The following is a 26,955-nucleotide window of genomic DNA, read 5'->3' on the forward strand; positions in this document are numbered from 1 at the left end:
GCTCTGTGATTGGTGTATTTGTGAAGAAGGCGGTCTCTGATTGGCAGTTCCCTCCCCTCTCTAGCTTCCATGCTTGCGGTGCGGGTCTCGAGTGCTGTGAGTGTGAGTGTGTGAGGCAGGCAGGCAGGCAGGCAGAGGAACATGGCAGATTCGGTGGCTCTTTTCACCTCAATTGGACTTAGTGAGCAGAAAGCTAAGGAGACGCTGAAGAATGAAGCCCTTAGTTCAGCTCTCAAGGACGCTGTTGTACAGGTAAAACTGAGAAACGAGTATAAACGGGCTTAGGTGAGCTTTAAACGCAGGGAATAGGCAGTTATCACTGTTAGCCAGCTAGCTAACTAGCTAGGTTAGCTTAGTTAAGTGTTAACCCAGCACCAACACCTGTCATTGCAGTGTGTAACTGAGGTATTAATGTATAAGGGTGCTGTTTATTTCTTTAAAAACATATATTAGCTGTATACAAGACATTTGTATTTAGGGACAGTATACTTTCATTTTCATGTTCACTTACAAAACACTTGGCTGCTTAATATAACTTAATTGCCTTTGACTCAGTGGCTCAAATGTGACAGATCCAGTTATTAAGCATGTGTTTGTGTGGCATATAAATATTTATGTACACACCCATGAGACATTATGAATACCTTCTTCTTTCTACACCCATTGTTTATTTTGTCAGCTCACTGATCATATAGGGCACAGTGTAGTGCTATAATACAAATCAAATCAAGTTTAATTATATATTTTATTAGTTTACTAGTTTATGTATTGTCCACTGTTAAGTTATTATATAACTGTGTTCTTGCTCTTTCTGTATGACTGACATCAGTCATCTTCTCAGTGTGCACAAAACTGGTGTACATGGTTGTTTAACTGCGCTACCTCCATTACACACACTAAAAATACTCTACTTTTATAAGTATGTTTTGTATTTTTATTGTATTTTTTATCTATAGCATTTTATCTCATACTTTTTGTTGTCACATCTGTGTGCTATGTATATCTGCTATGACACTTACGTGGTGGTGGTGTATAGGGGTGTTAGTGCGGGTTGTGCTGGTTTGAGTGGATCAGGCACAGCTGTGCTGCTTGAGTTTTTAAACACTGTTCACTCACTGTCCTCCACTCTATTAGACACTCCCATCTAGCTGATCCAACTTGTAGATCTGAGACAGAAGCTCATCTGTTGCAGCACAACAATGCCCACTGGACACTTCCCACTGGAAGATGTTGGTGAACTATTCTCGGTCCATCAGTCACACTGAGAGGTTTAAAAGAACTACAGTCTGTAACTTAATTAAAAAACTGCAAAGTGATCCTTTGTGTTTAGTGGAGCTGAAAATGGAAAAAGGGTGTAAAACAAGGATCTAATCTAATCTAAATATTATGCTTGATCTGCGCATCCAAACAATAGCCCATGTTTATCACACTTCTCTGAGTAATAATTTTGATACAGGGTTAATAATTTACTAAATTCTGTTAGACAGCTTATAAGAGGTGATTTTAGATCAGTATTTTTACTCTGAGATTGTTATAGGTAAACTCTTTTTTTCTTTTTTTTATGTCTTGTATTTTAGGCTCAGAAGCTGCTGCGGTCCACAAATATCGACAAAGGCACAGGGACCCTGCTGTACAGTATGGCATCTCGGCTGCGAGACACCCGCCGTTTGGCCTTCTTGACTGAGCACATAGCCAAACGCAAGATCACCACAGACCTCCAGCTGTCAGGTATCTAGTGGCCTGTATCTTTTACCATGACTGAAAACTGGTGTGTGAAGGTAAAAGATTTTATATGGCAGTCCCAGCTGTTTCCCTTTGTTTATACCTATGTTTTGTGAACAGCGGCGCTGGACTATGTGAAGAGCCACCCTCAGGACCCAATGGACCAGAAAGCCTTTGAAACTGCCTGTGGTGTCGGCGTAGTTGTCACACCGGAGCAGATTGAGGATGCTGTAAGTAGAGGAAATAATTGCATTTGCAGTGCACATGAAAAAATACTAAAACCCTGTATCTCCCATTTTGACAGTGTGTTGTCATACGTCATTTGTTGACCTCATGTGAATCTGTTTTTATTAACCTGGTATCATCATTTAATGAAAAATATACTGGTAGACTTCATTAAAAGTTAGGAATATTTTTTCCCCCTGCTGTGAAGTTGCAATTTTGGAGACACAAGGTTTTTGCGTGTATGTAACTGTATTAAAAGCACGAGGCTTTGTTTTACTTAATATAGTGCCTAGCAACAACTCTTGATTATATTTTCTTGATTGTTTCTGGTTAAATAAAACAGGGACAAAATGCTAAAGATAAAATAATTAAAATGTAACTTGGGTTATGTTCACATTACCAGACTGAAGTAAAAGTGGTGGGTGTTGCAGAAGGGGTACCCACTATATTAACTGCATGCCACTGGATTTTACATTAAAGTGAATAATTGAGATCTGTATCACAAAAAAGCAAAAGAAAAATCACTGTCTGGTAATGGGAAGGGAGCATTTTAAATCATTATTTTTCAACAACTGTAGTTTGTTAACAGCAACATAATTACTACAATATCTTACATTAATGCAAAGTATGTCTTTGAGTGATTTATATCGTGACTTGCTTAACCAGTTAGATTGTAGAACCTGAACTACGCATAATTAATGCTTGGTAATGCTTCCACAGGTTGAACTAATCATTAGAAAGCACAAGCAGCAGCTGCTGGCAGAGAGATACCGCTTCAACATGGGGATCCTTATGGGTGAGTCTGGGTTACATATGTACCATATTTGTGTAGTACAGTACCTAAGTGATGATGAGCTGATCATTGTTTTTTTTTTTTTTAGGTGAAGCCAGAGCTGCTCTGAAGTGGGCTGATGGGAAGATGGTGAAAAATGAAGTAGACATGCAGGTAGGCATGCAAGATTGTTTACACTGTTATTAGAGAAACGAATATTAAATATAGTGATCACAGTGTTTAATTTTGATGTGCTCTTTCAGGTCTTGCATCACCTGGGGCCAAAAACGGAGGCAGACTTGGAGAAGAAACCCAAGGTATGGATAATCTATCACTAAATTAAAAAAGTGTCTGTATAAACCCTCTATATCTACCTTTTGTTTAAAAAAAACAAACAAAAAAAAAAACAATAATTTTTGGCTCTGTCTCCCACAGGCAGCAAAACCCAAAGCCCCAGAAAAAGAGAAGGAAGAGGAGAAACAAAACAATGCTGTGAATGGTGAGCTACAAATGGACCATGTTTCTTTAGGTGTTTCGAACAATTGTTATAAAATTTATTTTGCTTTTCTTTGCCATTTTAAACCTTCCTTTTTTGGTCCTGTGGATATTTTCATCTATAGAACTTTCAGCTGTAGTGAATCATTTTGTGATGAGTGTTTAAAGGCACGCAACTTACTTTCTCTTTCTTTTCCTCACTTAATAGGTGAAGTCAAGATGGAAGGAAAGACTCTAATGGAGCAGCTGAGGGGAGAAGCCCTGAAGTTTCATAAGCCAGGTGAGCAACCATTTATTAGGCACTTCTGTTGTCACTGAATGCAATCAAATTTACACAGCAGTGCTCCAAATTCTAGTTCAAAGTCTCTCTGGATATTAGAAAAAAAGTTCCTCCAACAAAGCAGGAAAAACTTTTTTTATTACTCTTGATTATGGAAGAAATAAGCAGGGAACAAGCAAGTGTCCCAATACTTTGTCCATACTGTATACACTGCCTGGCCAAAAAAAGCTTCTGCAATGTCACAAGATTTATTTCAATCCAGTGTTGCATTAATTTTTCATCAATATCTTGCAGCAGCATTGATGATGGTAGAGTCTGACCACTGCACAAAGTCTTCTCCAGCACATCTCAAAGATCCTCAGTGAGGTTAAGATCTGGACTCTGTGGTGAACAATCCATGTGTGAAAATGATGATCTTATCCTCCCTGAATCACTCTTTCACAATTCCAGCCCCTAGCATTGTCATCTTGAAATATGGCCGTGTTATCAGGGAAGAAAAAAACACATTTATGAAATAACCTGGTCTATATTCAGTATATTCAGGTAGTCAGCTAACCTCATTTTTCAGCAAATACTGTTTTTTGGCCAGGCATTGTATGATAGATGTAGGTATGGGTGTTGATACACCTGTACTGCCTGAATGTTTACATGCTAAATAAGTCCTTTGTTTTCATATTTCCAGGTGAGAATTACAAGACTGAAGGTTATGTTGTAACACCCAACACCATGAACCTGCTGAAACAGCACCTGGAAATCACTGGTGGACAGGTGTGTGTCGTGCAAGTGGGATGTTAAATGTAAAACGTGTGATTTATTTAACACATGCTGACAGTTGTTTTCCCCATTGCTTCTCTGTTGATGTCATCATGTAGGTCCGGACTCGGTTTCCTCCTGAGCCAAACGGCATTCTCCACATTGGCCATGCCAAAGCCATTAACTTCAACTTCGGTTATGCCAAGGTACTGTAGTCATGTACGTAAACAGTTGTCTGTGGTTAAAGTTAAACTTTCACCATGCTGATTTTTGTCTGTTTTCTTCTAAAGGCAAATAATGGAATCTGCTTCCTGCGGTATGATGATACAAATCCAGAGAAAGAAGAGGAGAAGTACTTCACTGCCATCAAGGACATGGTGGAGTGGCTGGGTGAGTCTTCACAAATTTCCTTTTTAGCTGGACATACATGACAGTGAGGTCTTGTGGGTGTAGAAGACACTCAAAGGCATAGACTTTTAAAAAATCAAATTCACACAATTTCCTTTTTGATGTCTGGTGTATGCTTTTTTAGAACATTTTAGAATGTTAATTACTTGTTGGAATAATATATTGTTCCAGAAATAGTTGCAAAGCGTTTTAATTCAGTCAGCCTATTGGCTCATTCACTTTTGTAGACTTAATGATATTTTTCATAACCCTGTCCATTTGCCTTGATTTTGGCAGAGTATGCATGCTTTTGAAAGCCTTTTACAGCCTTTTTAAGCCTGTGATTGGCCAAGAGCACTTATTCTGGTAACCCTAGGAACCTCTTGGAAACCACAGTGAGATGCACAGTGTGCAAGAAAGCAATCCACCCCCAGTACTTTGTATCAAGTAATGTAATTGGTTGATTTAGGTACATTGCTTTCTGTTTAATTAGTGCTGGTTGGTAATACCGGTTCATACATTACGCCGGAGGGGAGCTTGGAACAGGTATGCATTTTTCTCATACTGCCATACTGCTATAAGGTGCTGCCAAAAAAGCATGCTGGTACAGCTCATTAGTTAATGCTAGCCAGTTACCATAACAAGCTAACGCACTGGAAGCTCAGCTCCGTGGAACCCAAATATCTCGTCCCTTGCTCCATCCTGCTTGAGAACAGCACTTTATCCTATAGAAACAGTCTTGAGTACAGAATCATTTATTCAGCAAGTGATAAAACTCCCTAAAACTCGAGGAAACGAGGTGAGCAGTAACTGTAGATCTGATTAAATGTATTAATACTGAAGCACGAAGGATAATATTTTTTGACACTAAACTTAATGTATTTGTTAACTAGAGAAAGAAGGGAATTGTGGCTGATTTTAATACCGTAATGCCTCTTATAGGTTGAACTATTTAAAATATTTAGTTTTCTAAAGGAAGCTGTGTTGAAGTTGTTGGCATATCTCTTTTTAAGTTCTATTATTTACATTCTTCAGCTGTTTTGCTAATGAATTAATCTAATTTAATTTCTTCATATATTGAGTAATTTTGTAGGACCACGTAAACCCAATAGTAGCCTGTTTTTTATATTATATGTACTCCAAACAGTACAGTAAAGCCAAAATGCAAAAATATATAAATAAATAAATAATAATAATACCGTAATGTACCATGAAACCATCAGTACCTTGAAAAATACTGTGATGACATTGTTTAATTTTTTTATTATTATTATTATTTGATATCTGGATATTTCTCATCTCATCTCCATGAACTGCTGTTGGTGGGCTTGTCGCAGTTATTACTTTATCGGCTTGTTGTATAGTAAATGCATATGACCGTGATAATATTTGCTTAATATTTTGCCTTAAAATGTGGCCAACTTTGTTTACTTAACTAAGAAGAGCCTGTGACAGTAGATGAGCCAGTATTTTGACCTTGTTTTTTATATTTTATGCTTACTTATTTAAATTAAAAACTTAAATAAAATAAAATAAAATAAAATCTTCCTGAATGGTCTTAAAATAACAGTAATATAATGTATTGCAATTATTTGTCTGACAATCTTTTGGCCAATAAGTAAATGTACTGGTCTGTACCATATTAGAATCTACTACTTATCAGTTCACTGTGAACACAAACCAGTGGAATATGATAAGCTTTCCCTCTAAACAGTCCCAGAATTTGTTTAAGTGCAGACACTTTGACTTAGGAGTGTGAAAATGTAACATGTCCATTATTTGGTTTATATACAGTTCAGTACATTTGTTATATACAGTACATTTGGCATAGGGGTAAATGGTCAATTAGCCAAATTGTCTCTTTTTAAGTTAATATATTTGACCCAGCAAATCAAGTGTAAAAGCTCTAATTCATTATTTATGTTCCCTATGCAGTTTAAGTGAAATTGGGGCCAGTGGGTTTTTTTAATGTATATTGAATCAGTTACATTTTGATGGTGTTTTCTGTGTGTCTGTTACACAGGCTATACACCCTATGCTATTACTCACGCATCCGATAACTTTCAGTGTCTTTATGAACTTGCTGTGGAACTCATCCGTAGGTAAGCTGACAGCCCAAGACATCATTGGACATGGCCATTTAATTATTTTTAATATATTTAAACATATTAAAGACATTCAGCATTCATTTATACAGTGTTGGAGATGGAGGTAAATGTAATTATTATAAATGTAATTTTTTTTGTGAGGAATCTCTTTATTTTTTGTGTTGTTATAAATACTATATTTTGTTGCAGGGGTCATGCATACATATGTCACCAGCGCGGAGAGGAACTGAAGGGCCACAATGCTCCACCCTCCCCCTGGAGAGACCGACCAATTGAGGAGTCTCTGGTTCTGTTTGAGAGGATGAAGAATGGCATGTTCGCTGAGGGTGAAGCCACACTCAGGATGAAGATGGTAATGGAGGATGGCAAAATGGACCCGGTGGCTTACCGCATTAAATACACTCCTCACCACAGGAGTGGAGATGCCTGGTATAAACACACACTCTGTCTGGTAGGAATATGTCTTCATTGTTTATTGAGAAAAGGAGTCTTGTATTTAGCTTCTTTCTCTTTCTTGCAGGTGTATCTATCCTACATATGACTACACCCACTGCCTGTGTGACTCCATCGAACACATCACACACTCGCTCTGCACCAAAGAGTTCCAGGCCAGGTACTGCTCTCAGATCCGCAACCCCAGTTCCATAACTGATAATGGTTCTGAAAAGGAAAATGTGTAAAAAATGTGTATAGAAATTTGCAACCCATTTATTGTATTACATCTTTTACGTCTTTTTTCTCAATTTAATGTATTTTAGATAAATACATAAAAGGTTTGAGAACCTCTGGATGACATGATCTTGTCTGTAGATAATGTCACATAAAGATTAAATTAGTAAATTTGTCTTTATCTGCTTGTCAGGCGATCATCATATTTCTGGCTTTGTAATGCTCTGGATGTGTACTGCCCTGTGCAGTGGGAGTATGGCCGACTCAACCTCACTTACACAGTGGTCTCAAAGAGGAAGATCATCAAGCTGGTGGAGACAGGCACTGTCCGGTAAAACTGTTCATCTTTACATTACAGTGTCTCTCTTTCAGTGGTTTCTCATTGCATATATTGAATAATATACATTTTGTTTTTGTCTCACTATTCCACTACACCTCCCTGGTATAGTTTCATGGAAACATTTCAGTGCATCAATACATCTCAGCTTTTTCCTGATTTGTCTAATTTGTCTAATAACATTTCATTGTATTATTGTAGTACAGTTCAGAATTACCTTTACATTAGTGCTGGGCGATATAACGATATCGATTTGTTTCGCGATAATTTTTCCCTCGATGACGATGATAAGCCTGTGCAATAGAATTCGATAAACATTCATTTCCATTTCCGTCTAAGTGGCGCGGCAAACAACGAAAACACAACGTGTAATCAATCCAGAAGACGCTGGAGCAAATTAATAAATAGTTAAGAAAATTGTAATAGTTATTCTCATGCATGCAACAAAAAACCCTAAAGAATAGTGGAGTATGGCCCGACACACGCAAACAACCATAGTGTTTGTACTTTGGGAATAAACGGCCGCACTGTTCAGCACGTTTTAAATAAATTTTAAGTAAATTTTAAGCACTAAATGTAATTAATTCAATTTATATTAGGACCTCGGGGCAGGTGCTGCAAAAATGTGTATGTGGGGCGCGGATTAAAGGAAGAGGTTTTTTTGCTGAGCGGTAACAGGACAAAAACACCTTAAGAATGATGTCTAAATGACTTTCCTCTAATCTAATATAATTTAACATGGTTTAAGGATATAAAATAATTTCTAAACAAACAAACTTTTTAATATTGAGCTTATGGCCCAAGTGCAAAAACACAAAATCATTTATCATTTAGATCACATGTGTCAAACACAAGGCCCGCGGGCCAAATGTGGCCCGCCACGTCTTTTTATGTGGCCCGCGAGAGCTTGTAAGATCTTAGTGTCTATAATAAATAAGTCAGAAGCGTTCTTTGACCAAAAAATACATTTCCCACAATGCTTGTCGATTGTATTACCCGCAAAGTTACGGCTTACTGCCACTACACGGCAGTGTAGTCATTGATGTGGAAACCCTGCCGGAGGGAAGGTGTAACTTCGCGGGTGGAATTGAGACATATAAATGTTTGTCCCATAATGTCCAGAAAAAGAGAAGTTGATGCAGACGGACGGCTGTGCTTCAAGGCGAAAGACCGGTATGCCTTTTGTGTTACGAAGAGTGTTACTGACCAAAATAAACGCTTTTTAGGAGAGATATAAGTTCTGTGTAAATATTTATAAGACAATAGCTGACAAAATCTGTTTTAATGACGTTAATAAACATCACTGGGACAGCGCTAGTCGCAGTTTCACCGCAACAAAGTACGAGGACGTGAATCACTTATCTAACCAGCCTTTACTGATTTCTGCCCTCAATAACCCTTTCAATAACCTCCAATAGCCTTTAATAGTCTTCAGTAGCCTTCAACAGTCTAACCTTGCAGCCGTGGTGTGTCCACTAAACTCCGTAGTTATAAACATCCTGAGGTTAGCAGCGCGATAACTGACCTGTTTATAATGTAATCCCAGCAGTGACTCATGCTCTAAACGGCTGCTGTTAGCCGATTGGGCTGAAAGATGAACTGTAGAGAGCTGTATTATCCGGTTAGTGGGGTTATTTTATTTCATACACAGAAGAACTTAAAAATTTTAAAAACGCTCCAGACTGGCTGAGCTGAGTCCTGTAGCCCGTGGCTGGGCTGTAGCTCTGACTCAGTAAAGACTGCGGACTTGTGGTGCTGCTGCTGCTGCTGCAGCTCCCACTAGTGGTTGGATGAGGAACTGCTAAATCTGAGGAAATGCTATGTTCTTAACAGCTCACAATTTTTGATTTTATATTTATTAAGCCTTATTTCAGTTAATAATTTCAAAGTTAATATAACTTGATGTCATTTCTATTCACTTGAATAGTTTGGTTCTTGATTGATGGAGTTTTTGGATTTCATGACATGACAAATTAAAAGGATTTATGTTAATAGAGCAACAAGCAAACATTTTTTCCATGCAACTGTAATATTTGATTGAATAAATAATATATTGAGAGTTATTTAACATTAAGGAGTAATTACATTCATTTACATATATTACATTTGGTTACATTTTATTACATTTATAAGTTACATCTGGCCCTCGGAGGACAGCCAATATGCCAATGTGGCCCTCGGCCAAAATGAGTTTGACACCCCTGATTTAGATTATCTGCCTGAACGCGAGCCCGAACCCGAGCTTGAACGCCAGCCTGACTCAGGCGCTGCATGAACTCGGGCCGGTCGAGAACACCGCTTTCCTCTCAGATTAGGCGGAAGAAAATGGTCTTTTTTTTAATGTAACAAATCACACTGTGATTTTTGTGATATTTCCCCAATTACAGCTCAGCTGCGCGTTTAAAGCTCAACGCATGAATTAATCGGTGCGCTGTGCGCCGCGCGTGCTCGCGGGGGATTTGACGCGTCTGTCAAGCAAGTTAATGGACCGTTTTGGGGGCAGAGATTAAGAAGTACAGCAGGTACATCTCAGATTTGTAGTTTAATGCTCTACTAAATTACTGGCTTTAAAACTGGCTCATGATATGGTCGGTTCTGGCTGGATTTTTTCCTGCCTACAGGCTGCATTTGACGGAAAGCAGCTCCTCAGTCAGACAACAGTGTCAGCATACAAATCGTGTGCGTTTCCTACAGGACAAACCATTTAAAAGTGCAGATAAACTCATTAAAAAATCACACAGTGTCTGTCTGGCTTAAAATACTTTTAATAAGGTACAGCTTTTAAATTAATAAATCAACATTCATTAAAAATCCGTGAGAAGTTCTGTATGCTAAATGACAAGCTAAGCTAATAAGCTAATAACATTTAATAATAACAGAAAAATAGATATGAATTTGGAAAATAACCAACTAAAGTGAGCTCAAAATACAATAATAAATATAATCTAACGAATTTCAAAATATAAATTAGAAATATTGAACTTCAATATTAAATTCAACTTCAACTACAAAAAACGCAAGGACCGATAGAACATAACGAACAGAAAAAAATAAATTTGAAATTGGAAAAAAAGTTCAAAATGCTAAAAGAAATAAAACCTAACGAATTTCAGAATATAAAATCTAAATATTGCACTGCAGCAGTACAAAAGCCTAAGTGCTTAAACAAACAAACCAAAAAACAGCCTATCACAAATCATTTTTTGAGCCCGACCCAGCTGAGGAAAAGGTGGGAAATCTTTTTTTTTCCGGCTGGGTCTTGGAAAACTTTGTGGTGAATTAAAGGGGCCGAGTTGCAATTTTTGTTTTACTTTAATCAGTTTTTAATCCGTCTTTTTAAAAACAAATATTCCAATATTGGCTGCCAATCAGTGCCCAATATTCTGAGCTCAAAAAACGCTATTCGGGCCAGCCCTACTAATCTAATATAATTTAACATGGTTTAAGAATATAAAATAATTTCTAAACAAACGAAATATTTAATATTGAGCTTATAGCCCAAGTTTTTTTTTCAGTCATGGAAAATTGGAAAAAATTGGAAAAAAGCCCGAGTTCATGCAGCGCCTGAGTCAGGCTGACGTTCAAGCTCGGGTTCTGGCTCGCGTTCATGATTAATTTGTTTTTTTTAAAAACTAATATTGGAATATTCGCTACCAATTACTGCCAAATATCCGGAGCTCAAAAAATGCTATTCGGGCCAGCCCTAATAATTATGGAGATACAGAAAAAAATATTGTGATAAAACTTCCATCACTCCCTTATTCTCTCACTAATAAAAACAAACCTTTAAGTGTGACACAAAGTGATTTGATTTATATCGTGATACATATCGATATCGACTGATATGGAAAACTATATCGTGATAAGATTTTTTCCCATATCGCCCAGCTCTACTTTACATATACACAAAATGTAACTTTTATACTTTAATAATTTTACACTTTTTACAGAGCCTTTTGTTGTATTAGCAGTTTTATTTAATGGTGTAAACACTACTTTTAAGAATGCTGACTTTTTATTTATATAAGTAGGGTTGCAGCGGTAACCGGTTTCACGGTATACCATGGTATTAAAATGCACGGTTATCATACCGTGTGTGTTTGCTTATTACCGGTAAAACGCAAGCCAGCGGAGAAACTCACCCGCGCGTGCGCAACTCTGCTCCGCTTCAGCTACTCGGCACACAGCGGTGAGAACAGCAGAAAGTGCATCAGGCTAAACAAATCTCCGTCCGCCTAAAAAAAGGCTAAACTAAAATCAGCAGTGTGGGACTATTTTGGATACCCGCCGAACGCACCCGAGGATGGTTATCCGATTTGTGATCAATGTGGCCGTAAATTCACAGCTAAAGGTGGACATACGTCAAACCTGTTCTCCCATCTCCGAGAACACCACCCCGCTGTGCAGCGCAAAGTATGTGTTTAGTTTATAATTTTAATCTGAACCTAAATAAAACCTCTTTGTAGTCGTGCACAACCCATGTGGTAAGCGCCCGCAAAAGCGCCGAGTTATCCGAAATTTGGGCACGCAGGTACAGGCGTGAAGTGCGTGCTACGATGGATTCACGTGTCCGTGTAAAGGTCCTGGCCGGACTGGATGTGAAAGACGCCATTCATTTACATGCGTTCATTTTCAAATTCTGACGTGCCTGTTTTTCATATGTTAAAACCAGACTCGGTGTGAAAGCCTTAAAATAGAAATCTCTATTGTGAGGATCATGTCAGAAATAAATCCCCTCTTTCTGCAGTATCTGGTTATATACCAACTTGGCAGTAAAACGGACGTTTAAAAAAAGTTGTTAATCAGACACTGACCCAGGCTCAGTTTATCAGATATTAAACTTAAATAATTGTACTGAATATTTTAAATACAGGATCTTTACTTCTTAGAGGACATGTAATGTGTGTAACGTGTGTGTATGTATATATATATATATATATATATATATATATATATATATATATATATATATAATATATATATTTATATATATATTTTTTTTATATACACCCTTAATGCCCTTAAGAGTAGTGGAAACACCTGGTTTCCTTCACCTGATGGTGTACAGCTTATTTTTTTAAGGAGACATTATCTAGGTAATTGTTCCAGGTTTTTACAATAAATGGTTAATTGAACAAAAAAACTTTGTTGTAATTTCTTTAAGGGTCAGTTTAATAATATATGTAACAAACTGTGTTACCGTGATAACCGTGATACCGCGGTATTTTCTGAGACTGTTATTATACCATGAAAATCTCATACCGTTGCAACCCTATATATAAGTCACACACAAACACACCTTCCCTGTGAAGGAAAAGTTCCTACCTGTTTTTCTACCTGTTTGAGCTGCTGTGTCCAAGCTTCATTGTGTTCGACCCTAAAAGGTTCTGTGAATTTTTTTTCAGCACATTAAGAGAATAATTTAATTTGAAAACATCAAAACTACACCAAGATATTATTATAATAATAAAAAAGTTCCCTCTAGCTTGTTTACAGTTTGTGAAAATTACATGTTTGTTAATACATTTTTTACCAATAAAAATATGTATGAGCATTTTAATTTTGAATTTATTATTTTTGTAGTATCGCAGAATATTGTTGTGATTAACACAATTACATTTCCTAATCAATTGACACCACAAATTAAAATGTTTCCAAAATTCTCTGTATGGGTGACAAGTGTTATCCAACATCTGATTCAGTAAATCAATGCTCATATCTCATTTCTGCTGAAATCAGCTTGTTATGCATCTGTTACAATATGCCATTTCTAATCAGTTCTAAAACTCAGAATTAGCAGATTGGAATTAACACGTATGTAATGTAACGTTGGAAATCTGATGTCAAGTGTGGTTGTTCATATGAGTGTTTGTTAAATTTTTCAGAGACTGGGACGACCCACGGCTCTTCACTCTGACTGCACTCAGGAGGCGTGGCTTCCCCCCTCAGGCCATCAACAACTTCTGTGCTCGTGTAAGAGAAATTAACAACTATTTTATCCCCAATAGATATTAATGTTTCTTTTAACAGGAGAGATAACCTTATTGTCACGTCTCTTTTGTAATGTAGGTTGGTGTAACTGTTGCCCAAACGACCATGGAGCCCCACCTGTTGGAGGCGTGTGTGAGAGAGGTGCTTAATGACACTGCCCCGAGAATCATGGCGGTCCTGGAACCTCTCAAAGTCACCATCACCAATCTGCCTGCCAATGCACAGGTACAAGCTACATACCTACTAACGATTTGCACCATAAGGTGCACTGGAGTATAAAGGGATTATGCAACACTAAGGAAGAGGGGTGTCGCCATGTTTTACTTCTTATTTAGTAGGTCTCGCCGCTGGGGGGTGGTTGGGGGGGTACATTTTTTTAAGTAAAGCTAAGCTAAAAAAAAATGTCAAAGTCAAATGAGTGCGGGATGTTAATCTACACAGATTTTTCTCCTGAAAATGCTTCTGTTTATTTACAGTAAGCTTAGATTTCCAGATTTCCACTAAGGCTGGGTGCAGCAGCGTTAGCATTAGCAGCTAACTGCTAGTAAATGCTACCTGACAGCGATACTTTGAAGATCCGAGTGTTCCAGTAAGCCACGGTAATATAAGCCAGCGGTTCATTCCACATGGCTTGTTTTAACGTGGTAAACAAACAGTCTACAGTCCGATGTACTCACCTCTAAACGGCGAAAGCTAGCACTTACTGCGGTTAGGGGCTAATGCTAATGTTGCTCCAGCAGTGCTAGCCAGGGTTAGCAGCAGGCTACATGCCGATAATACCCGCCACTGAATGACGAGATTTCTAGCACTTACCAAGATTAGTGGCTAATGTTAATACTGGTGGAGAACAAAAGTGAAACACCCGTATACTTCTTTGTGACTTTATTGCTCCTTAATACCCGAACGGTAATATAAGGCGCACTTGCGATTTTTGGGAAAGTTAAAAGAAATTTAAATGCACCTTATAGTGCGAAAAAAACTGCAAATGCTTCGTAGCATATCATGTTACCTGTTAATTATATTTTCTGTAAAAAAATAAAAAAAAATAAAATAGGCTGCTGCTTTAAGGTGTTAATGGTGTTTTTCTCCAGTGCTGCATAAGCCAAATACTTATGTACTATAAATACACATTTCTATTCTGTAAACTAAGGAATATATATTAAAATCTTATATTTTCCTCAGACGGAAGTTCGTATTCCAGACTTCCCTGCTGATGAAACCAAAGGTAGCCATGTTGTTCCTTTCTCCAAAACCATCTACATCGAGCAGAGTGACTTCAGAGAGGTAAGTACAGGAACAGGGAGAAACATAGGGTTTAAGCAGGTTTTGTAAATGTCTCTGTTTTTACAGGTTATTTATTGTGTTGTATGAACCTGCTTGCTGTTCACTTAAATGTTAAATGTTAATCTTTTTTAACTCTCTGCAGGTAATGGAGAAGGGTTATAAGCGTCTGACTCCTGATCAGTCAGTAGGCCTGAGGCATGCAGGCTACATCATCTCTGTGCAGCGTGTCATCAAGGTAAGTCATGGCTTATAAGACATTTAGACATACTTACTTACTTACTACTCCATATTCATTATGAAAAACTTCTCTTAATGAGTGGAAGCATAGGTTTAGAAAAATACATGTATCAGGCTTGCTTTCTTCTCCTATAAAACTTTAGATTACACCAGTTTTTGTTGTTGTTTTTTTGTGTAATGCTGAATAATAATATTTGGATATACTGAGTTATACAGTTTGAGATGCATGTAAATTATCAAAAGTAAAAATGTTTTGGAAAAATGTATTTAGTTTATTATTCTCCCTTTTAACCCCGTTTGAATTAATTCATAACTGACTTTGTTTTTTTTATCTGTCTTTCTTTTCTTGCTTTTTTTTCTGCTGATAGGATGGCAGTGGTAAGGTGGTGGAGCTGGAGGTGACCTGTGCCAGCTCGGACTCTGCTGAAAAACCAAAAGCCTTTATTCACTGGGTTAGCCAGCCGCTGAAGTGCGAAGTGCGCCTCTATGAACGGCTGTAAGTCCTTAAAAAAGTGCATTTGTGAAAGTAAATTTTTGTTAACCTACTACAATTAAATGTTTTCAGCACTACATAAGGAGTTTGACCAATCCATATTAATCATGGACATGCATTCCTGTAGGTAGCAGTTTTATAGTATCATATTTTTCACACTATAAGCTGCACTTAAAATACTTTAATTTCCCCAAAAATTGTCAGTGCACCTTATAAAATAGTGCGCCTTATGTATGAATTTTACCATACCAGGTTTTAAGAAGCAGTAAAGCCACTCTACTGAAGTACAGCGTTATAAAGGAGTTTTAGTTTAGCTCTCCAGCAGTATTAGCATTATCTGCTAAGCGCTAGCTCTCTGACCATTCAGAGGTGAGTATTATTACTGTAGCCTGCTTCTGGAGCAGTAGCCATTCGGCCATTCAGATGTGAGTATCATCAGCCTGTAGTCTGCTGCTAACCTCGGCTAGCACTGCTGGAGCAGCATTAGCATAAGTCGCATTAGCATTAATCCGATGTGCTGTTTTGTGGGGTTAGCCCAACCCATTAGAACTTGATTGATCATTGTCATTACTTAGACTCAACTAAACTTCATTTCAGCTCCTGAAAGTCCAATAAAAGGGACGGCTTGCTTAAGAATTCTGATTAATTTTTTTTTTTTATTTCAAGATTCTGATCTGTATATTTCCAACCAAAATTAAAGCAGTAAAATTATTTATAAAGGAAAAAAAGTACTGCTGCAAGCATAATGATACAAGAAGCGTAATGTTAAAATTAAGTAAATAAAAAATATATTGACTTTCATTGAAGTTCATTTTTACAACTAATAAAAGGTCATGATCAGCAAAACACAAATTATGACCAAATTCATAAATAAATGTAGTTAATATCTAAACTGTGTGTATATTACACTTAACATTAGTGAACTATTTTGTGTAGATTCTACCAGTTATTTTTACATATTTGTGTGTGCAATTAATATATTAAAAATATATATATTTCTCTCTTTAGGTTCCTCCACAAAAACCCAGAGGACTCGGCTGAAGTGCCTGGTGGCTTCCTGAGTGACATCAACCCTGTAAATGATTTAATTATTTTTGTGTAATAAACTTGCTATATACTGGTCATTATAAGATATTCTATTGATTAAGATAATTTTGCTTTTGTGGCTAATTATAGGAACAAATACCAAATCAATTGGTTTGTTAATGTTTTCTCTCTCCCTTGTTTTCTAGAACTCCCTGCAAGTGGTTGAAAGTGCCTTAGTAGACCGCTCAGTGAGCAAGGCCAAAGTCTTTGATAAATTCCAGTTTGAGAGAGTGGGTTACTTCTCTGTGGATCCAGATAGCACAGCTGATAAGGTAAGCCTGAGCAGACACCAGCACAAGTATACAATCTGCATTTCTTTTAGAGGAGAGGATAGAAATACTTGGGGGTGAATGTACATAATAGGGGTGGGAATCGATTACTATCTCACGATTCGATTCGATTCCGATTTTGGGGGCCACGATTCGATTCAAAATCGATTTTTGATTCAAAACGATTTGAATTATAAATATTTCTGCTTCTGGCTTATGAATCGTATTGAAAAAAAACCCTCCATAATATACACTGGTCCTGGAGCAAGTAATGTGTTACAAAAACAATAAAATGTGCAGGAATGTGGGTCCTCAGTGACAGAGGAATCACTGGGATATCACAATGACGTTAATGAACAATAAATACATAAATAAATAACACTGCTTTATTACCAGGCTACTAGCGGTGGTGTGTAGGTGACGCTGCTGGGCTGATGTGATGATAGCAGTGAAGCGCTAAAGTTCAGGAGCAGCTGCTGATTAACTAGTTAATTTTAGGCCGTTGTATTTCTTCAGAAAGGGGGCAGGAGGTGGAGAAATTAATTCATATTGTCCATTCCTTAATTCCTCTGTGATGAGGAGCTGAAATTAGCTCTGATTAGCTTATTGTTATTTTTCCGTTCCGCCTTAAATGCTGCAGCCCGCTGCCACCTGTAGCGTTATTTAAGGTGGAACTGGAAAGTTAGCTAGTTAGCTAGCTAACAGTTACTGAAACTAACTACTAGCGATCTTTTTTATGCTTGTTATGAAGCATTCTGCCATAAAACATTGAAACTACACGTTAATCTAATGTAATATAGTGCTTGTTCTGCCATCTTACCGGTGATTCTCAAACACCTACGCTCTGTGTGTGTCTGGAAGATCTCCAAAGGGACAAGCGCTATCCCCAGGGTTGCCAGGTCCAACAAAAATACCCAGCCCAAAATCAGTCTAAAACCCGCCCCTCAGAATCGATTTTGGGACATTTTAAATCGATTCTGAATCGTAGTAAATGAGAATCAAGATTCTTATGTGAATCGATTTTTTGGCACACCTCTAGTACATAAGTATGTGCAGTAACATTTCTTCAGTAAACTGTTAATGTTCCATTAAGGTTCTATTGAGTAAACCTTTTATTACAATAACAAGATAACTTATTGAATATTTTACTGTATTCAAAAGCAAGTTCTCTCTGAAAATGTCAGATATTTTTTCAGAATGTATATGTGATTAATGTACACATATTTATTTATTTGCTAATCTGTGTCTTTTGATTTTTCCCAGATGGTCTTCAACAGGACGGTTACACTCAAGGAGGACCCAGGAAAGATCTGATAGACCAGAGGAGGAGAAGCTGGACTTCTATAGCCAATGAGAGAGGAGCAACCATCTTTGTGTATGCTGAATATGTCACTGTGCTAAACAAGCATAGAGGGAATGTATAAGGCTATATTTACACTGTTAAAGGATTAAAAAGTATATAGGAACTGGGTAGGTGCTGGCCAGTGTTGGTTCTTACATATGCAATGTTCTTTTTCTCGTCGGTTTGGTCGCTTTTTGTAAACTCCTTTCTTACTGCTGGGATTCAGCATCTCTGGGAAGTGACTTGCGAACATTTGAAATAAACCATATTTAATTAAAAGTGTCTTTTTGTGTGTGTAATTTAAAGAATAAGTTTTGTAGAAAAACATAATATGTGCTATTAAACACAGGTGCATTTTAGCATGGCTGAAGTTTAGAATATAAACATGGAGCAAATATTCATATTTAGGGAATTTCTGTAGTTTATTCTGTAAATTAAATGTCTGTAATTAAAACAGAGCAACTAGTCCTGCCTTATACAGTCTTGTGCAAAAAAAAAAAAAATTACACCAGTAGTTTGCCGACTCTGACCCGAATTAATTGTATTTTATTGTATAGTAATTTTAAGACCATGATATTTTAGTAGTATTTGTACCACTGACATATCGATCATCCTGAAGCACAATAATATATTTACACCTTACTCTTAAAAACAGGAAAAAAAGGTTCTTATCACTAAGATAATGCTTAGATGTTTGAGCAGGCTTCACACTGAGCACTGGAAAACTGGGCAAACAGCTTTTTAATGATTAAAATGTTTAAAACATAAAATGCTTGAAAAATCCTTAATAAATAAAACAATAAAACACTTTTTAGGTAAACACTTTTTTACATTAATGAGTAAACAGATTGGGCAATATTGAGGTTAAAAACAAAAATGGCTACATATTGTATGACAAATCTGTGATGTCATTATAACAGGCCTTGTCCAGATTAATTAATGGGTGTTTAAATCTGTAGCGTTTTCACACAGGAAAAAATCCAGGCACACCAATCACAAAAAAATATTAAAGCTATTTAACTAGAATATAAGATCAATCATTAATTAAAGAGTGTTTCCCAAACCCTTACATAACTTAAGTAGTACGTAAACTCACTCGCAAATTAATTGTTTCCATGGTATATTATAATATTACTTTATATTACATTATATTATAATGATATCACATGTCTGTAGCTTGTAGTCTAATTAGGCACTTTTGAATTAACCACTAAAACCCAAGCATAACTTATTCAAATCCAGATTGGCGATGGTAGAGCTCGACATCAATGCTGCAATAAATGCAATCAGTGAATTCCTGCAGACAACTGGTGATGGTCACAGTCTAAGCAAAGCTGCTGTCTCCAAGTCTGTGCATTCTCTAACTGGGTCATGCATGCACCATGTTAATTTCCCACTGGGCAGAGAATTACAGGACAGCAAAATACATTTCCATGACTTTGGGAACACCCCAGGTACTGTAGGTCCAAAACATGGGATGCCTATCCCTATACACACGCCCAACACAATCCCACTGATTCTGCGGTGAATGTGCAGGTAATATATAATTCACAAAGGCTTTTAATGACATTGTGACCATTTATCTGGGCAAACTCTGAGTTTTGTCAGCTTGCAACAATATATATATAGTACCAGTCAAAAGTTTAATGAACAGGTATGAAATTATGTAGTAAACAGTAAAAACTCAGGTGTTGGTTTGGTGGGCATTGAGCTAGAGCTTCACAGCAGGAAGTAAAAGCAGCAACTATAGTTCAGCACCTCCAGGAACTCCTTTAAGATGCTGAGAACTATTCCAGGTGACTCTACCTCATGAAGACACTGAGATTAAAATACCAAGATAGATAATAAAATACCAAGATAATGGAATACAAAAAGTGTGCAGATCTGTCCTTAAATAAATGTTACTGAGAAGAATCTAAAGTATAAAACATATTCTGTATTGATTAGAACTTTTTGTTCGGCATGAGCTCCTGTATAGTTTTAATGTCGATTTTAAATTTACAATGTAAAAAATCATAAAAAGAAGAAATAAACGCATTGAGTGAGAAAAGGCGTGTCCAAACTTTTGACTGGTACTGTAAATATTTGTGTTATTTATTTAGTCATTTATGTGTTTAAGAGTATTTTACAAGGCCTAAGTACGTCGGATTTTTTTTTTATTTCAGAATATGCTTAAGGATGTTGATTACAACACATTTCTATGGTTTTTGGGCGTAATAGTGAATACATGTTCTATATTTGCCAGTGCTGAATTGATGTTTGTGGGCTGTTTAGGGGGAGGAGTCAACAAAGATGTTCTTTTAACTCGTTTAATTTTCGATTTGCAAAGCTCTTTGGGAAGAAAAACTTACAGAACTGGCTCAATCTTTTCTCATATCATGCATTAGTTTGTTTGTTATTCGGTAAGTTTGATGTTTTTTGGGAAACGCACCCTATAGATGCTTGGGGCGGGAACAAGAAAAGTAAATACAGGGAGTTCACAGTAAAAACTGATTGAAAAGCACTTTGAAAGATGATTTTTATTTTTATTTGATTAGATAATTGATTGATGGGTAATGAACAAATTGGAAGATTTTGATATATTAATCATAGCCACATTTTATTATTTAACATTGAATTGTGTTAATATAAGGCATTTTTGTTACTCGTCTTTAAAGGTACAGTAAATTTTTTATACAGATAAGTTTTTTTTTATTCACTCTGTGACTGCTACAGAAGGAAAGACTTTGCCCTCACAACATTCCAATATTAAAGATTCAGACATTTATATTGTTAGGTACACTACCGTTCAAAAGTTTGGGGTCACTCAAACAATTTTGTGTTTTCCATGAAAAGTCACACTTATTCACCACCATACGTTGTGAAATGAATAGAAAATAGAGTCAAGACATTGACAAGGTTAGAAATAATGATTTGTATTTGAAATAACATTGTTTTTACATCAAACTTTGCTTTCATCAAAGAATCCTCCATTTGCAGCAATTACAGCACTGCACACCTTTGGCATTCTAGCTGTTGATTTGTTGAGGTAAGCTGGAGAAATTGCACCCCACGCTTCTAGAAGCAGCTCCCACAAGTTGGATTGGTTGGATGGGCACTTCTGGCGTACCATACGGTCAAGCTGCTCCCACAACAGCTCAATGGGGTTCAGATCTGGTGACTGCGCTGGCCACTCCATTACCAATAGAATACCAGTTGCCTGCTTCTGCTGTAAATAGTTCTTGCACAATTTGGAGGTGTGTTTAGGGTCATTGTCCTGTTGTAGGACGAAATTGGCTCCGATCAGGTGCTGTCCACTGGGTATGGCATGGCATTGCAAAATGGAGTGATAGCCTTCCTTATTCAGAATCCCTTTTACCCTGTACAAATCTCCCACCTTACCAGCACCAAAGCAACCCCAGACCATCACATTACCTCCACCATGCTTAACAGATGGCGTCAGGCATTCTTCCAGCATCTTTTCATTTGTTCTGCGTCTCACAAACGTTCTTCTTTGTGATCCAAACACCTCAAACTTGGATTCATCCTACCACAACACTTTTTTCCAGTCTTCCTCTGTCCAATGTCTGTGTTCTTTTGCCCATCTTAATCTTTTTCTTTTATTAGCCAGTCTCAGATATGGCTTTTTCTTTGCCACTCTGCCCTGAAGCCCAAAATCCTGCAGCCGCCTCTTCACTGTAGATGTTGACACTGGTGTTTTGCGGGTACTATTTAATGAAGATGCCAGTTGGGGACCTGTGAAGCGTCTGTTTCTCAAACTAGAGACTCTAATGTACTTATCTTCTTGCTTAGTTGTGCAACGCGGCCTCCCACTTCTTTTTCTACTCTGGTTAGAGCCTGTTTGTGCTGTCCTCTGAAGGGAGTAGTACACACCGTTGTAGGAAATCTTCAATTTCTTAGCAATTTCTCGCATGGAATAGCCTTCATTTCTAAGAACAAGAATAGACTGTCGAGTTTCAGATGAAAGTTCTCTTTTTCTGGCCATTTTGAGCGTTTAATTAACCCCACAAATGTGATGCTCCAGAAACTCAATCTGCTCAAAGGAAGGTCAGTTTTGTAGCTTCTGTAATGAGCTAGACTGTTTTCAGGTGTGTGAACATGATTGCACAAGGGTTTTCTAATCATCAATTAGCCTTCTGAGCCAATGAGCAAACACATTGTACCATTAGAACACTGGAGTGATAGTTGCTGGAAATGGGCCTCTATACACCTATGTAGATATTGCACCAAAACCAGACATTTGCAGCTAGAATAGTCATTTACCACATTAGCAATGTACAGAGTGTATTTGTTTAAAGTTAGGACTAGTTTAAAGTTATCTTCATTGAAAAGTACAGTGCTTTTCCTTCAAAAATAAGGACGTTTCAATGTGACCCCAAACTTTTGAACGGTAGTGTATATAATTCATTTTCTTATTACAAAAACTACTTATTGCACCTTTAAAGCTCCACTAGGTAGGATGGAGATTTTGTGCTCGTGGGCTCCCCCTACAGTTGTAGAGTGTAATAAATGTTTCAGGTGATTAGTTTCTCTTTCTTGTTTTCACAGACATATTCGGTCTCTTTCCAGCTTGTGCCAGAGTGTGTGTATGTTAGTTTGTAAAGAATTAACCACTAGTCCTTGTAGAACTGTTAGAATTAAAGTTCAGAAAGCAGGTCGCAGTTCTCGGAAAACTTACAGAGTCTGGTTTAAGCTCAGAGGATCCCGGCACAGACACGCACCTCAATGCAGCACTGCAGTGAGTTTCAAGCTGTAATTTTACTTCTTTAAAAAGATGAAAAATCAAGGAAATCCTACCTAGTGCTGCTTTAAGTCACTGTTGCAATCCATTAAAATTAGATTTTATAAAAGCTACTGTTTATGAAACAAATCAGTTCATATACAAATCTATTATTAATTCAAAAGCATTTTTATCAACCCTTTTTTTTACGCTCTGGTGCATAGCGGTCACTACAGTGGAAAGCTGTTTAAATGATATTTTCTCCTAAACGCAGTGATTTCTATGGTGGAATTGCATATCAGCCCTTAGAATGTTCTCTACTGCCCCCTTCCATTGAGGTTCATTCACTGGTTAATTGTTGTAACTACAAGTGAGCATCACTGGAATCCAAGATGGGTGGCAGACAGACATTGTTGACCATTACTGAAATATCCTGTCAATCCTTATATTATAGAAGAACCCTATTTGGTTACCATTCAATAAATTTTGGGTATATCTATAAATTATTATTATTTTTTTTTTTTGCAGATAAGTTGTACTTTGTGTTGATCTTTTTTTGAAAAATATCTTTTTGTCATTTTTGGTTGCAATTCCATTCATTTTAGGCTTGCCACCTTTTCTAGCACACAATGTAATATGTGCTCATGGATGTATAATAAAACTCAGATCGATTCATTCTTCCATTAAGTTTAAACTGTTAATGTTGGGTGCTTAATCGCATGTATTCCACTGTGGTGGTCTGTACATTCCTGAAAAAAAAAAAAAAAAAAAACATTTTTGAGGAAAAAAGACAAAAAAAGAATATTGACTCTACTGATTGACAAGAAAGGCCCTTTGGCTATCTTCATTCTGTCACTGAAAGGAGAATGCTGTGATTGGTTGAATCCATCTCTAGTCCAGCCCTATTTGTGATTAAACAACAAATCCCGAGCGGCTTCCTGTGCGCTGGTCGGTTTTACCGGCTTCTGAATGGCTGATTAATCTGTCACTCATTGCCAAGCCTCAGCCTATTGGTGGACTGGGTCCTGCTAGGTAAAAACCCCGCCCAGTATTCCTCTGCAGCCTTGCGAACAGAACATCTTCAGAGGAGAGAGAACACAGTAAAAGTAAGAGCTGTCTGTCTGTTTTAACCGGTTTAACAGCTGCGGTTTTATCGTGCTTCTGCTTCAGGTTTAATTTAACTGTTACTGAGCTTTAAATTATCTCCGTAAACGGCTTACAGCACAGCTAAGACTAAGACTAAGACTGAGACTGAGACTGACTGGGCTCCAGGCTAACTGTAGCACATTAGGCTAGTCCAGAGTTAGCAGGTTTTCCCGGCTGTGGGAGTTTAAACAGGTCAGGAAAGTGACCGGTAACCGCTTTAACCAGAGCTCAGATATACCCGCTCCCTCTCAGCCGCTGCCGCTTTACACAGTTCAGCCCTTTTTAAGGTTATCTTCAGGCCACAGCATTTAATTTTACATGGCAAGTTTGAGGCTAGCTGGCAGGCTAACTGCTATACCCATAACAATGTGTGCGTGACCCGTGTTACAGCAGAACGCTGCACTGTGTGTATGGTATGGCTATGACAACATTTCTATTTAACACACGTTTAGTTAAGCTACGTTAGCTTAACTACTTAACTCTAGCTGCATTAGTTATGGCTAAAATACGTTTGGGCAAACCACAAAGGTTACAGCATGTGAAGACTTAAAAGTGTCTATCTGTTTAATAAATCGTTCCCTCAATTTAACAGGTTCGTTTTTCTCAAGTTTTAATATTGTCCTTTTCATATACTAAACTGTTTTCTTAATTTAATAAATTGTTCTGTCAGTATAACAAATCCTTCCCTTGATTCATCAATCTGTTTCTCTCAGTTCTAATAAATTGTTTTCTCAGCTAAAATATGTTCCATTAATTCAGTAGGTTAAATAATTCCTTTGATTACAAAATCTCTTCCCTCAGCTGAACTGAAAATCCAGTTCATTCCTCATTATTTTAAAGAAAAGTGGCGGTACAGTGCTTATTTACTATTCGTTTCTATGCATTAGGTATGGCTAAAAAAGCATTATGACAAAACACATAGGTTACATTATAAAGGTACTTACAGTGCTTTCTTTGTTTAATTAATTCTTTCCTAAATTAAGCCATCTGTTTTTCTTATCAATTTAATAAACAATTCTTTCAATTTAGTAAGTTGTTCCTTTAATGTAAAGAATTTCCTAAATTTGATCATTTATTCCCTTAATGTAAAGAAAATAAGAATTCCCTCGATTTAACTATATTTTCCCTCAATTAGATAAACTATTCCCTCAATGTAATAAAGAATGACCTTGATTTAACAATCTGTTCCCTTAATTTAATAAAATGTACCCTAAGCTTAATAATTTGCTCTGTCAATTTAGTAAACGTTTACTCTATTAGCAAAACAAAATCTGCCCCCTTAATTTAATAAGTTCTTCAAGTGTCCCCTCAGAGTCACTGATTTATAAAATTACGTTATTAAATTAAATTCCAGACCAATATATTTAAAGGTATGTTGATCGTTTCATTGCTTTAAAGGTGATATGCATTGGTTTTTCTGAATATTTGAATATGTGTAACGTGTAGATTTCACTGCATTAATTCTCTACCACATACATGGGATCTTGGATCTGCAAATAAGACGAGTATCTTTGGTCAGCAATTTTTCTTTGAGATTTTCATTTAAAGTTATTATAGGCCGAACTATAATTTTGGTGAACGATAAATGGCTGATGGAAAGAACACCTAACCCAAGTTGTTCATACATGCATAACAAACAAAATGTTTCTTCTTGTCTTCCCGTTTTTGCAGAGACCGCAGGTAGCGGTACTTCTGCTGCCAGCATGTCGGGCACAGCTACAGTGCTGCAGCAGTTCGTGAGTGGCCTCAAGAGTCGGAATGAGGACACAAGGGCCAAAGCTGCTAAAGACCTCCAGCATTATGTCACTACAGAGCTGAGAGAAGTATGGAACAGTATAAATGCAACTGTTGCTTAAAAGTCTGTTGTTGCGAATAATGAAAGCAAAATGGGGGTAAAATATGAGGCGATGTGTAATGTTTTGGCTACACTAGCATATTTGTTTTGTAGAATTCTGTTGAAATTGGTCTAAGCTATCGTATACTAACCCTCGTCACCTCTGTGTTCTTTACATTAAAGTTAAGCCAAGATGAAGCCACCACTTTCTATGATGAGCTGAATCACCACATATTTGAGCTGGTCTCCAGCTCTGATGTAAATGAGAAAAAGGGCGGTATTCTTGCTATTGGTGAGTATGACTTCATTCTTTTGACAATCCATTGCACTTAGTACAGTGTTATGCACAGTTTATGGACACTCATCTCATACAGGAATATTATTGCTATGTTGGTCAGTCAGTTATTTACTTTAACTGTTATTTTCTCATGCAGATTGAGTGTACAACATATATGTATTGTACATTTCACATTTGGTGACAACAGAAGCTTTCAGAATTACAAATACAGGGTAGAGAAAGACCGATAAATCTGTTTGGGGACGATTTCATTTATCGATTGTCTTTCAGCTCAATATCAATCTTTAGCTGGGCCAAATGCCACATTAATACCGCTGAGAAGCCAGGCAAACTTGGTACAGATTCCCCTGATTATGGCCACCTCTAAGCAAACATTGGAAATACAACCTGACTGTAAATAAATGGATTTATATGTGCATAAAATAGTTTTAGTTTTATATTTGTTTTTGTTTACTTAGACACCAATTCTGCAGGAATGGGTATCCTAACATGCCTGTTTTCTGGCGT

General features: G+C 37.1%; 2 protein-coding genes across 2 annotated transcripts in view; both read left to right on the plus strand.

Moving 5' to 3' along the window:
- The first annotated feature begins 80 nt into the window (after positions 1-80).
- qars1 (glutaminyl-tRNA synthetase 1) lies at positions 81-18,729 on the plus strand. Its single transcript, XM_007247959.4, has 23 exons — positions 81-252; positions 1,578-1,728; positions 1,843-1,952; positions 2,668-2,743; positions 2,829-2,893; positions 2,983-3,036; positions 3,155-3,218; positions 3,423-3,494; positions 4,177-4,262; positions 4,367-4,453; positions 4,538-4,637; positions 6,658-6,736; positions 6,932-7,171; positions 7,263-7,355; positions 7,605-7,742; positions 13,634-13,721; positions 13,818-13,964; positions 14,922-15,023; positions 15,166-15,258; positions 15,629-15,756; positions 16,762-16,828; positions 16,986-17,111; positions 18,372-18,729. The coding sequence occupies exons 1-23, from the start codon at positions 142-144 to the stop codon at positions 18,420-18,422; spliced, it is 2,328 nt and encodes a 775-aa protein (XP_007248021.3). The 5' UTR covers positions 81-141; the 3' UTR covers positions 18,423-18,729.
- Positions 18,730-24,211: 5,482 nt separating this feature from the next.
- The window catches only part of mtor (mechanistic target of rapamycin kinase), a 178,630-nt gene continuing 175,886 nt past the window's right edge, over positions 24,212-26,955 (plus strand). Inside the window, exons 1-3 of the mRNA XM_007247957.4 lie at positions 24,212-24,276; positions 25,988-26,139; positions 26,334-26,442. Of these exons, the coding sequence (XP_007248019.2) occupies positions 26,020-26,139; positions 26,334-26,442 (229 nt within the window). The 5' untranslated portion in view covers positions 24,212-24,276; positions 25,988-26,019. The remainder of the gene's footprint in view (positions 24,277-25,987; positions 26,140-26,333; positions 26,443-26,955) is intronic.

The sequence above is a fragment of the Astyanax mexicanus genome, chromosome 12, assembly GCF_023375975.1.
Source record: "Astyanax mexicanus isolate ESR-SI-001 chromosome 12, AstMex3_surface, whole genome shotgun sequence".
Lineage (NCBI taxonomy): Eukaryota > Metazoa > Chordata > Actinopteri > Characiformes > Acestrorhamphidae > Astyanax > Astyanax mexicanus.